Source organism: Phyllostomus discolor, chromosome 11, assembly GCF_004126475.2.
Source record: "Phyllostomus discolor isolate MPI-MPIP mPhyDis1 chromosome 11, mPhyDis1.pri.v3, whole genome shotgun sequence".
NCBI lineage: Eukaryota > Metazoa > Chordata > Mammalia > Chiroptera > Phyllostomidae > Phyllostomus > Phyllostomus discolor.
In genome coordinates, this window is record NC_040913.2 from 83,107,573 (window position 1) to 83,121,493 (window position 13,921).

The window sequence follows — 13,921 nt, forward strand, 5'->3', positions numbered from 1 at the left end:
CGTAAATAACAGCACCTAACCCTAAACTCAGTTCATACTTTGCAAACTGCTCTCACATTTATTATTACAAGTCATATGACAATAAATCATATGATAATCTACAGAGCTAAAAGGAAAAATAAACAGCAATAGGAAAATAGTCGAGGACTTTAATACCCCACTCTCAACCACGGATAGATCATCCAGAGAACCAGAAGGAAATGGCAGATTTGAACGATCTGACAGACATAATGAAACATCCCATCCAACAGCGGCAGAGTACACATTCTTACGTACACATGGAATATTTTCTAGGATAGACCATATGTTGGGTTGAAAAACTATTCACAGCAAATTCAAGAAAACTGAAATCACACCAAGGAGCTTCTCTGGCCACAACAGCTGGAAACTAGAAATTAATAACACGAAGAAAATGGAAAACTCATGAACACACGGACTTGACCCTCCCCTGAAGAACCAATGGCTCAAAAGAGAAATTAAAGGGGAAATAAGAAAGTTTCTTGAGACAGACAAAAACAGAAATACCAGAACTTATGGGATGCAGCAAAAGCATTTCTGAGAGGGAAGTTCATAGCAATAAAGAGCCCAAATAAAACCCCTATTTCTATACCTTAAGGAACTAGAAAGTGAGCGCAAAGATAGCAGAAGGATCTATTTTCAGTTAATAACATAGGTATTGTATCAAATCTAATGTTACTAGAGAGGGAACTGAAGTGGCCGAACTGGGTCTTCGGCTCAGTCTGCTCAGCCTTCTTCAAAGCCGGTTCTGAACCTGGATGTTGGATCAGCTCTTTTCTCAACTTGAGATCAGTCAGAGAAAAGTTCATTCCTACAGACAGTGGATGCCTCAGGGTGTTAGGGCTTGACTCTCTTGTGAAAGCTAGAAAGACTGCAAGATGAGGCAGGTAACAAGGATCTCCCCCTCCCTCCTGCTCCCCCATACTGATTGGTCCCCGCAAAGAAGGGGAGATGACGATTGGCCCAGGCAGTGGATCTGAGAACAGAGGTGGCAGTTGCTTCTCCGCCAATGCAAGGCTTCGTGTGTCTCAGCTTCCTCCCTGGCCAACACAGATGTGCGCATAATCACAACAGCAGCCACTCCCCGCACCAGCGAACACATTTGGGCTTGAAAGTGTGTTGCACACAAAGGCCTGGCTAAGTAACTGACATGGTGCCCGAGCTTCAGGCCTCAGGGAAACGAGTGAAGACTTTAAGGAAATCACACTTCAATCAAAAGGATACATTTAATGTTGAGAAAAAGTGACTTTGATTCATTCTTAGAGTGCAAGGTTCAAAGGGTAAATGTTGACATGCATAAAATTTGGAAGCCGGTGTACAGGAATGGACTCAGTTCAGTTAAAGCTAACTGGTCTTACTGACGCTCTGACTGTGCTTCTTGATTCTCACGTACTTTTTCATACAAAGGAAAGTGTGTTCTGGATGCAGCTAGTGCGGCGCCGAGCGCAGGTCAAGGCGTGCCTGCGTCGGGATCACCTGTCTGATCATTAAAAGCAGACTCCTGGACTCCATTCCAAGCCACCTGAGTCAGAACCAGGAATCTGCACTTTTAACCAGCTGTATTTTATTATGCAATGAAGTTTGAGAACCACCGTTCTAGACAAACAGCATGCAACTCGGAAAAAACTGAACATATCGAAACCGGACAAGTTAGGACCAGGAAAAAGATTCAGTAGGCTTTCAAAATGGTTACCCTCAGTAATATTATGCATCTATACAGGTAAGAGAGTACAGCCTTTTGCTTATAAATACAGCCAGCCCAACTCCACATTTAGGAGACACCCATGGATAGGGAAAAAAATGAGCTAAGTCTGAGGTATCAGCTCTGTCCGCAATCATCTCATGAGATAAAGGATTACTTTTTCACATGCAGTTGGTTTTCGTGATATTAATAGCTGTTTCATTAAAGCCAGCTTCAAAAATCACTTCTGCAGTTCTGCAACTCAGAAGTCATGTAAAGGGCTTTAAAACTACTTTGACGACACAGCCTTGGAAAAAGCACAACTGAACGGAGGGAGAACTGACACATTCCGTGAGGTGTGAGGCAGCGGCGTGCCCAGAGACGCCGGCGGAGGGGGGATTAGACAATGTGTGTGCTGCCTTTGGCAAAGCCAGGCTACTTCTTCCTGGCAGGTAATGACAAGACATATTTTAATCTAACAAGACTTCTTGGACTCTTGACTCAAATAAAAAAGATCCCAAAAGTCGTCACCAGTGCAAACTAATGTTTATATAAAACGATTTTCCAACTGTTCCAATAGCTTCTCCATGCTTTCCTTTGTGATTAATAGGAGTTTGATAGTCTAGTCATTCTGGGATCCTGTCCAGGGGCTGGGCTTTTCTAATTTATTGACCTCTGGAAAGTTACTTAAACTTTAAGCTTCAATTTCTTTTCTTTGTTTTTAATAAGACGCAAACCAGTAGACTTAAGAGCTGAACAACTGACGTTAGGAAGGAGTAGGGACTCAATAAATGTTAATGCTTCCCCCAGCTCAGAATTTTTACACAGGGAGGGAAAAACCAACTAGTATTTTGTATCATTATGATGTTAATTCCAAGAATTGTTAGTAATTTAAGGGTTAAAACTCTTATTTGTATCATGAAACAGGAACAGTCAAGGCCAATATATAAAAAGACATGAGTTGGCGATTAATGGTGATGGCTCAAAATAATCTGGAAATAGGAAAGTCCTTTTGTCATTAATTTAGATGGCAAATGTGATTCTAATGATTAACATTAATAAAAAATAGGAACCCCAAGTATCGTAATTACAGCTCCTGTCGCACCAGCATGACTCTGTAAGGAGGAAGAATGACCGAGTTACTTCCTTTCTCAGAGGCGATGTGTTTGCTGTGATGTAGACCATTCAACCGAACTGACCTGTAATCGATTCCAAGGGCTGCTACTTCCAACATGACCTGATTACCTGGGATTGTCTGACATAAAGTAAAATGTTTCTAAGAGGATTATAGTTCACCTTAGTTTGTTATTCATTCCTAAAAGCAGGGACATTATTTTTAAACAGTTTATAGGAAAACATTTGCGCACAAAACCCACCAGATATTAGCATATTATAAGGGTAAAACCAGTTCTCTCTAGCAACTGTCCTTCACGAGTAAAACCATTCATTCACTGAGTACTGAGTGCCAGGCACAAGGCACTAGCTTCGGAGCCACAAGGTGGAGGAGACACTGGCCTTGCCCTTGAAGAGCTCATGGTTCTGGACTGTGAGAAGAGGACTATAAGAATATAAGAGCAACTGGAAGGGCATAGTAGAAGGCACAATTAATCAACTTCCTTGAAAGATTTGGGCCAAACTCAGTTGAAGACAAGATATTTTAGGTAGGATTTGAAAAATGAGTAATGAGAAGGGATTTAAGAGGTGCAAAAAAAAAAAGTTAGTAGAAAGGGGAGAGCGCATTTCAGGCAGCAAGGGTAACATGTGCCCAAGACGTGCAGAGTAGGTACAGATGAACCTAAGGCGGGGCCCTGGGAGGGGAAAGCCAATGAGAAGAAAGGAAACGAAGGTGCAGGCATCTGAAGTTGGACGGGAAGGTTACGGTCACATCTTACATGGTGGCTCCAGTATGTTCGGACTTTTTCCCAAAGTCAAATTGGAGTCATTTGTGTTTGTTAAAAACGTCCGGCAGAGGACACGTGTGAGATCGATTGTAAGGAGAGTCCCGGCAGCACGTGGACAGGAGAGAAGCCAGCCCAGAGACAAGGTGACCTGTTAGGTGACCGCTGTGATGGGTTCCGGGTCAGAAATTGTGGCATTCGCGTCAGAGCAGCAGCAGCCGGGACGCTGAGGAGCGATGGATCTGAGCCGATGGAGAACAGGGACTGGCGTCTTGTGGAGGGTGGAGGGAAAGGAGTCTGACCTCAGCCGTTGGCTTGGGGACTAAGTCAATAAAAGTGCCACCGCAGAAGAGGATGAATAGACTCTGAGGACTAGGTTGGAATGGGGAGACACAGCTGTGGGCAGGGGAAGCGAGGGGCTGGGGAGTCGGGAAGGTGTGAGCACCCGGCACCGGCTCTCCTGGAGGCGGCTCCCCGCTGGGCAAACCAGACCAGTACACTGAGAAGTCATCACCTTGCAGGCCGCAGGCCGCAGCGGAAGCCACGGGGAGGGCAGGGAAAACGGCTGGCGATGAAACCCTCTCTATGCTGCAACACTGGTTGCGGGGTCAGCGAAATGACGCTACATCCACAGACTTTCCCGTCGTCATTTAATGGGGCCATAGTGACTATGACCATGGAGCTGAATGGGAAGGAGCCCGCCATCCATCGACGAGAGCAGAATATACGTACAATACCACGGATGGCTCGCAAAAACACCGTGCTGGGTGAAAGCAGCCAGATACAGAAAGAACATGCTGTATGATCCCATTGATAGGAAATTCTACAACAGACAGACCTGACCTATGGTGACAGCACGCGGGTCAGGGTTTGCTTCTGTGGGAGGAGGGGTCTGCTGGAAAGGGGCACGAGGGGAGTCCCTGGGATGAGAGACATATCCTGTACCATGATGACGGTGCAGGTTATGGTTGGGTGGGTGTTTGTCAAAACTGATGGAACGATAATCATTCCATGGTATGTAAGTCAGACCTTAAAAAAATATCAAGAGGACAAACTTGTAGGTATTCATACAAATCAAGAAGAATATATAAAAATAAGCGTATGTCAGGATAGTGGAGCTATGAGCTCTTCTCACTTCAAAATTTAAATTTTCATACACTGGTTTTCAATAAAAAGAAAATTTAAAGCCTTGAATGGCCCATACATGTTTATCAGGTACCCATAAAATGGAAAGCACATTATACATTTTTTTCATAGGAGTCAGGAACAAATCTCTGCATTTAAGGAGTTTCTATCCAAAAGCAACGGAAACACGAGACACAATGAATACATGGACGTGAAGTACCGAGGGCCCTCTGGAGCAAAGGGAGCCTCTCCGTTTGTTCTAAGACAGCCGACAGGGGGGTTGGAAGAGCGTTTGCGGAAGCAGATGGAAAGCCAGCCCACAAAGAGGCCGCGGCTCACACCGCAGAGGTACGCAGGCTGCACGGGAGGTGAGTGGGGCTCGTCCGGGCGTACAGGACACTCGCTGGGGTAATGCGTGCCAGGACAATGGGCAAGTCAGTCAACAGAGGGGACAAGGGAGGTTCTGAGGGTTAGGAGTGCAGACTGCAGCTGGGGGTCAGTGCTCCTGAGTTTGTGAGTTGTTCTTGAATCTTTGCAGTTCTTGCTGGGGCGGGACCCTTTCCTCAACTTTAATTAAGGGAGAAGGTAAACATGAATTACCCAATGGGAGAAGGATGCTAACGGCCTCCGCTTTATTTCAGAGGGAAAAGGTTGACATGTGATGGTGACAGTGAGTTTCCTGTGATGGACCAGGCACCAGGAAAGTCGCTTCACAAAAGTACCATTTAATTTAAGCTCCCCAACAACCCAGCAAAACACATATGAACGTCACATGACCAGTGAGGGAACTGCTCAGAGACGTTAGGCAACTTGTAACTAGATGCGGGTGGACGAAGCCCAGGCTATGCTTCCACAGCCCAAGCACTTCGCTGTGTCAGGTTGGACTCAATCACGTCTCACTTCCTCATGAGTGTGAAAAGGAAGAACAGCCTGTCTTGAGGGATGTCTATAAACATTTTGTTTAATTAATATTCCTTTCCGCAGTATAGTGTATCATCTCACAAAACAGCTAATGTGGTTCATCACTGCACAGCTGTAAACTGCCCACTGCACATCTTACTACCCACTCCACATTTAGCTACACTTAACCCTTGGTGCCAGATGCTGTACAAGGCGTTACTTCATGTAATCCTCGCAGCCACCCTCGAGGCGGACAGTGAGGACAGCCCTCCCAAGGAGTGCAACGCGACTTGCCCCAGGTCTCCCAGCTACCGAAAATTTGAGCTTGGGCCGTGTGACAACAGCCTAACCACTTTGCCCTTCTACCTCCAATTTTAAAACTGAGTTTTAATCTTTGCCACGTGAACCTGACTTCTTCTCAGTCTGTGCTACCGTCCATCGGCCTGGCAGCTTCGAGAGCGTTCTTCCTGGACCGTTCCACCAGATGAACTACTTACAGGCTTCTCTTCTGTCCCCTCGCAGAATCAAAACCCTTCCCAAGATGCTTTGCGTGGTCACTTGAGCAATTCCACCTGATTCAGTAGCAGCGGATGGCAGTCTCTGAGTAGCCTTGGGTGACCGAGAGATAGGGAGGGATGGCCAACCCCTGCGTCCCGACTCTGATAACAGCCGTAAAGGACACCAGAGCACACCCTCCTTATCGTGGACGGAAAGCTGAGAGCGGGCACGCACCGTGATGGCTATTTCCTGTCGGGCTGCGTGGCTGCCTGGAGGTGTTGAGTACCTGGGTCCCAATTCAAATCACTGAATTGGGCGATCCACCCCGAGGTAAGAAGAGGATGCCCCATTCAAGCGGAGTGAATGGGAGCAGTGTTCCGCTGGTGTGTCTGCCTCATCTTGGGGAGAAGCTGAAACGTGAGCCAGCAGGAGGCCCAGCCCCACCTCTCCTGGGCTATAATGAACTCCGAGCTCCCCCAAACAGGCCCTTGCCTGATCTCCTAACTCTACATCCAACAAATTACTCAAGGCACAGAGAAAAGCGAATTAAGTTGGTCATTTGGATAATCAAGAGGGCAGAAGTCTCGTTAAGTAACACGGCAGAGAGCCTTAAAAGTCTCGGGGAGCAGTTTCTCAGCTGTGCTTCTCTTGAATCGTTTCCCTAGAACTTGCAGGTCATTGGGGTCCTGAAGTTCCTTCTGTCCTAAAGTGGCTTTTCCTCACAGAGTCCTTCATTTCCAGAGCCCCAAATGAGGTCGGGAGAAGAGGAGGCCCTGGCTAGCTGGGCTCCTAAGAATCTGGGGGGTTCGCCAGGAGTTTGGCGCTGCCCCGCACTGAGAGGTGGGAAGAGAAGAAACACAGAGAGAAGTCTTCACCTCACACGTACAGCTATTTGATCTTCGTCCTGGGAAAAAAGGGTGTCTGTGTCTTGCACATGATGCTGACAATGCTTCAACTCTGCTCTGCCCCCAAGAAAGATGAGCAGTTTCTCCTAGAACTAGAGGAACACAATTTTTCACCTCTGGCTGTAGTCTTTGCATTATTTATATGCATACCTGTACACAGTGTATGTGGAAATGCAGAAAATTGCAAATGGCAAAGAGCTCAGCCTTTCAATGAACTACTCCAGACCTAGCTAAAGCAAAATACACTCATGCGCATGCACACACACACACACACAGCACACAGCACACAGGAGACCCCCAAGGCAGTCAGTTCCCTCCTACACGGAGCCGAGGCAGGGAAGGCAGTATTGTCTCGGCTGCATGAACCCTGAGGTCTCCTCCAGGAGAGACAAGAACTCAGGCAGAGGCCAGCCGGGAGCAGCGGGGCCGGGTGGGTGGCGCATGCTCCAGAGGCCCATGGCTGCCTGTGGGACGGGGTCCTGGTTCCCTATCCACCCCGTTCAAACAGTAAGATGAGACCAGGGACAAGCCTCCTTCAGCCAGGCTACCCCTGGACGCAGCATCCTTCTAGCTAGACTCACTACTCACCACCCACCCCAAGGCAGTGCCATGTGATTACTGTCCTCAGAGAGGGAATTTTCTCACCACTCTCCAGTATGAAAAGTGGCTCCGGAAAAAAAAAATGATGGAATCATTTACCAGGAGCCAACACAATTACAAAAACCACTCTGTCCCTCTCTTCAGGAAGAGAAGTGTTTTAGTCATCAGCAGCTCTGCTAGGCTTAGTCAGATCGGTGCCAGGAATTCTGTGAACTTTACGTCAAGCTGCCAAGATTCAAAAGAAATGTCGATAGTAAGTGTTTGCACAGACACCCCACAGGGGACAGTGTGCCCCTCCAGCCACCAAGCAGACAGGCAAAGAGAACTGTCCCATCTGCCCCTTGTCCCATAACACTTAGGAGGGGGGAGAAAAAAAAACTCTTACCCAGCTCTCCCCGGAGGTTAACAAGTTCTTGAGATAGGGCTTTGTGTTGCTTCAGCGCTTCCTCCCGCTGCAGAAAACAAACATCAAGTTACTAATGTTTTCAAGAGGGTCCCTTTCAGCCAGGCACACATTTGTTATCGCCAGAAAACCGAGACTCAGAATCGGGCAAACCGAGATATGAATCATTTAGGCAAACAGTTTGTGTTGTTTGAAAACACAGATGTCCCTTAGTTGTTAAGGAAATTCGTGCTTCAGAAATCTGCATTTTCCCAGGTCTGCGCGAAACTTTCATGCGAGGCACTGAAAAATATTTACTCGCAGGCATGCTTCACTGCCGCTCTGCAGAACCTTTCAGCTAATGCATACCGTACTGAAGACGTAATGCAGCCTCCCCCTCCAAGGGCACCACAGACCTAATCAGCCTAAGATAAATATTTAATGTTCTAAACATATGCACTTGCGTGCACTTTGTCCTGTATTTGCACATTTTAAAAGAAAGGTGTGTTACAATCCTGTACTTCTAAAAGGAAGACACAAAGTTTGTGATAAAGCTGTGGCAAAAAAAAAAAAATCCTTGAAAGACAGAATGAAATTGATTTTACTCAGGTACACATGATTTTCTAAAGATTATAATAATTTTGAATCAACTTGAACTCTTAAGTAGATGCTAGAGAAATGAGTCAGAGGAAGCCAGGAGGCTGTTTCCGTACTAACAAAGCAATTATCAATCTTGCAAAAAAAGAAAAAAACACAATTTCCCAGCGATCAGCCACTCACAGCAATCACACATATAGACATCTATACACACAGACACACACATCACACAAACGCAGCAATGAGATGCCGTTTCCGGTCCGGCGGGGTCCCTAGCCCAGGGTGTAAGGAAGAAAAAGGCAGAAGTCAACGCTCTCTGGAGAAGCCCCCATCTGACCAGCCCAGCCGGAGCTCCCACCGCACCTTGGCCACAGTGGTGCAGAGGTCACAATTCCCGGCCCGTGCCGGCAAAAGTCGCTTGTCATTTAAAGCATTTCCCTGTAATTCCAGACCACCTCCACCTCAGTCCCTGACATTTTTCCAGAAAAACACCAGAAACAAACACTAATTACCCTTGTCGCTGCACATGGAGAATACAGGCACATTTTGCTGCCGGAGCAGCCCATTTTCCAGCTTCTGTCTCCAACTGTCCCCTCCCCCCGCACTGGCCAAGCAGTGCACAGGTGGCCACGCCACCCTCCGGTCTGTCTACACGGACAGCTCCGCCAGGAGGAGCGCCATTGGTCCCCCGTTAGCCTTACTTCATGTCCTGCAGGTTAGCGTCTGCCTCAGCCGGCTCTCCCTGCACAGAAGCTGATGCTGCAGCTTGTGCCTTTGGCACAGGCAGCCTGCGATCACTTAAAGCCACAGCCCTTCTTTTATGAAAAATGAGAGCCAGGCATTAGCCTGATCGATCGCCACTCACTTAAATACCAGCAGCTACGGGGGGGGGGGGGGGGGAGAGAAACTGACCTTCTCTGCGTGGGTAATGGACTTATTTTTAGATTTGTGAGCCTTTTTTATTCCCCTCTCTAATTGAGGTCATTAGATGATCACACTCACTAATAGAAAAGGGAGACGCGGTCTCCGGCACCTGTCTAGGGAACAGGCTCGTGAACTAGGTGCATGACGATGCAAGTGTGTGTTGTGACTTCTGATTTGAAATGACATCATGAAATGGTGTTTCCCACAGAATTCAATCTGACTGCTTAGAACACTGGTGTTTTAAGAAAAAGTGTGAAATTAGGCCTGGCTGGCATAGCTCAGTGGGTTGAGCGTGGGCTGCAAACCAAAGTGTCGCAGGTTCGATTCCCAGCCAGGATACATGCCTGGGTTGCAGGCCACAGCCCCCAGCAACCGCACATTGAGGTTTCTCTCTATCTCCCTCCCTTCCCTCTCTAAAAATAAATAAATAAAATCTTTAAAAAAAGTTAAAAAAAAAAAAGAAGAAAAAGTGTGAAATTCCGATTTGAGAGTCGAAGATTAGATGTATTTGATAACTTTTATTTTTTACTTCGTAATAGCGTCTCAGTAAAGAGGGAAGGAAGTTAATGATACACTTGCACTGTCATATGGACATTTCACAGTGACTGAAATTTAGGACACTTGCTCTGTGAGGCATTTTCATCTTAATGGTGTTCTAAACGCTTGATTTTTAAAATGCAGAAGTGTTTCTAAAATCAGAGGTCAGTTAATATGTGTTTCAAAAATAAAGAAGTCATGGATTTTCTAATGTAGAAATTAAAGTTTGAGGAAAACCAACCTAGATAAAATTAGAAGTTGAAATATATATATATATTACTGGCTGGCATAGCTCAGTGGATTGAGCACGGGCTGCAAACCAAAGTGTCGCAGGTTCGATTCCCAGTCAGGGCACATGCCTGGGTTGCAGGCCATGACCCCCAGCAACTGCACACTGATGTTTTGCTCTCTCTCTCTATCTCCCTCCTTCCCCTCTCTAAAAATAAATAAAATCTTAAGAAAAATACATATATTATATACTTCTCTTAACCTCAAATATGAGCCCTAGTTTTGTTTGCTTAGTAATCTAGTGCAGTAAGCACCAGCAAGCTTTGCCACTCAAGCTGCAAGAAAACCAGAAGATGGCTTTACCGGGTACTAGCAATCCTGCAACACACACAGTGAAACGGCTGACAAGTCACTGTTTCCAACAGTAACCAAACCACTAACAGGAAGAAAAGCTGCAAGAAGTTCTATCACTTTTCCATAAAAAAAATTCAGTTGGTATATAGTTTCCAGAAGTCATTGTGTGGAAACTTTTACATCTTATCACAGATACACACCAGGTGACCTTTTTGCTTCTTAAAGGGACTCCGGTACCATGGGGATGTTTCTCCCAGCTCTGGTGTCCTCACCCTCCCGCCCTCAGTGCCCGGAAGCCATGAAGATCTTCCAGTCCTTGTCAATCCTGGGAGCAGGGACAGGAAAGCCGTGAGGTCATCGCTGCCTCTGCTTTGTCCAGATGGGTGTGCCGAAGTCAGTCAGGCTTCCTTCCTGACGTGGCCTAAACTGCTCTTTCCTATTAGGAGTCCTCCACCCAGGTCCTGATCCTCACCCGCCCGTTCCTGGACCGCCAAACACACCCCTCCACACCGCCTTGCAGAGAGCTGCTGGGGCATCCCATAGTCCCTGTACATGGAAATACGCTCGTTCAGAAAGGGTCTTCCACTGAATGCACAAAAAGGTAAACAGCACCCCGGGTCCAGGAACCTCAATCACACAACTGCAGTTAAGACTCCTGATCCCTCCCTCTTCTGTCCAAGGCATGCCCGCCACGCATGCCCCACCTGCACACTCTGGCATGCCTGGTCCGCTTTACCTGGCCCACCGTATCAACCTTTGGGGAATGCTGAGTGTCAATCACAGACACCATCCCCCTTCCCCAGATGCCTATGCAGGACATGGATCATTCTGAGTTGGTTGGAAAATCATTACTCATTACCAATTCACCAAAGCACCATTCCAAATGCTGGGAGAAACAGGAGAGACATTTAAGACACAGTCCCTGCCTTTGAGAAGCTTCAGGTCTGGGTAGAACTAGAATGTCCAGGCCCAGTTCTCTCATCATATCTCAAAGAAGATGACCTCATCTAAGGGGAAGCAGTCCAGGATCCTGGAAGAACCAAGGGCTTTCGATACGATTCTATGTGCTATGCTGACCATAGTGCCTAACAGGTATGTACTGTTGGTTTCGGCCCAACTCTCCCTGGTAGCTTGCCCTTTAAGATACTTACCCTTTACTGACAGATGATAAAATGTGTTTTTGCACTTAGCTACTGATTGCCTATTTCCTTTTATTCACCTGCTCCCACATCAGTGCCTCTGTCTTAGATAATAAACCCTTTTTAGTCCAGAGAACAAGTTTATTTGATTCTCTTTGCAGCATAACATGCAGAATGTCACACACTGTGGAAAAAAAGAGGGGGGTGGGACTCTAGACAGAAAAACGCTTTTATACCCATACATTAAATATATGAAGTGCTCCCAGGGAAACAAATGAATTCGCCATCATTTAATTAGGGCTCCCTGGGACACAAGCACTTAGTCCCTGGCCGCCGTCCCACAGGCGGAACAGCATGGGGGGTGGGGGCAGGAAGGAGCCACGTCAGGCGGCTGAGACGCGGGTGGCATCGGACCTGCTCCCCAGGCCTACGCAACAAACCGTGCCCACTTTGGGTTTTGTTCTGAGACTACTTTACTTAGAGTAGACCACTAGTGTCATTCAAAATTCACCTCTGTTTAGGTGCTACTTCAGGGAAGATTCCTCCTGCAAACAAGAGAATTGGAGGTGCACTGGATAGCCAGTCAGAGGTTGGGGGGGGTGGCCTGAACCTGTTCAAGCTTACCTAGGATCCCATCTGTAGACCCTTTTATAAAGAAACTGGGATTACTACCAACACTGTGCCGCACTGTGGCAGTCTGTGTGGAAGGCTGGACAGCTACGCAAAGACGAAGCAAGAATTAGAGCTAAACCCACACTGTGTTCTTTGAGAAACAGAAAGTGTGGTATCGGTTTCCAGATTCATGAGACATTTATGAGAACTTCTAGTATGCAATGAATTTTGTCTGCCACTGAAGTGGTCATTAAATAGGTTTGCAACAAAAGGATAAGTTAATGTTCCAGTATTCCTCATAATTAACCATATTTACCCACAGGATATAGTTCCAAAACCACTTAGACAAAGTTAGCAAAAACAAGATATATATGTATATATAGATCAATCTACACCTACAAAATCTGTATCAATCAATCACTTCTGTAATGGAGGGTTAAGAGAAAATCGTTTTGAGGAAATTGCTTAACTTTTCCCCTGGTTGTGTCTTTTCTTTCCAACCGTTTTATAACAGTGCCCTGTACACGTTAGGTAATGAGTAAATATTTGCTGATTGGTTATAAAAAGCTAGCAAAGAACACTCACATAAAGACTTTGTATGTTCACCTCACATCTGGGGTCCTATCCTCTCTACTCATCAGTTCATCCATTTATTCATTCATCCATCCATTTATCCATCCATTCATTCATCCATTCATGTATTCACTGTATGTCTTTTATGTATAAGGCACGGCCATAGCCGCCAAAAGGTTTCCCAAGAAAGAACTAAACCCAGATCCTCTTCTCAGCAAGCTTCCCATCTTAAAAAGCAGGAACAAGTGCCAACTGCTTGCCCACAATACAAAGTAGAGAGAGGCAGAAATCTAAGTGCGTCTGGAACCCATAGAGCAGACAGGACATAGAGCTAGAAGGACCCGGAAAGTTTTCATACAAGGGGGAGTTTTGAGCTGAACTTCTAGAAATTCAGAGGAGTCCCATTACATGGGCATTAGGACCTAAACTAGGAATGAGATGAAATTCACATGCAGTAAAAGGATCCCTAAAGCGCATTAAGAATTAGCTCTGCTGTGACTGACAAAGCATCTCTCAGCATGTCCCGCCCTGTGAGGTTTCTCCCTTAGTGTGGGAACTACTCCTTCTCCAACTGAGCACCTGATAAAGTGTCTGTGGCTTGTGCTTAGGGGCCAGGTCATACGGGAAGAGAGTATCTTTAAACACGAGTACCACACAGTGTGGAAGGCTCATGCCCACGAGGTATTTAGGGACCGAGAACACAGCTGGAGGAAGAGGTGACGCCCGCCCCTCCTCTCACACCCACACCTGGGCCTCTGCGCCCTGTGGGGCATGGGAGGCAGGACTGCCTGATCCATCTCATTGGCACTTTTAACCTTGGCTGTCTGTCTGATTGATCTGCCAAACAGAATGCAACCTAAATGCAGGTGGTGAGGAGATGCCCCTATGAGAAGGATCTGAACATGTATGTATGTGTTGGGGGAAAGGCAGTAGCCCAGTAATGGTATCTG

General features: G+C 46.5%; 1 protein-coding gene across 4 annotated transcripts in view; it reads right to left on the reverse strand.

Annotated features, from left to right (window-relative positions):
* Positions 1-13,921, reverse strand: part of MTUS1 (microtubule associated scaffold protein 1) — a 131,498-nt gene that overhangs the window by 13,944 nt on the left and 103,633 nt on the right. For 3 of the 4 annotated variants that reach the window (XM_036011689.1, XM_028526646.2, XM_028526649.2), the window contains one exon: positions 8,011-8,077. In XM_036011689.1, coding sequence (XP_035867582.1) covers positions 8,011-8,077 — 67 coding nt within the window. Of the gene's footprint in view, positions 1-8,010; positions 8,078-9,116; positions 9,255-13,921 lie in introns of those variants that run through there. The other variant, XM_028526651.2, reaches the window with a different exon arrangement.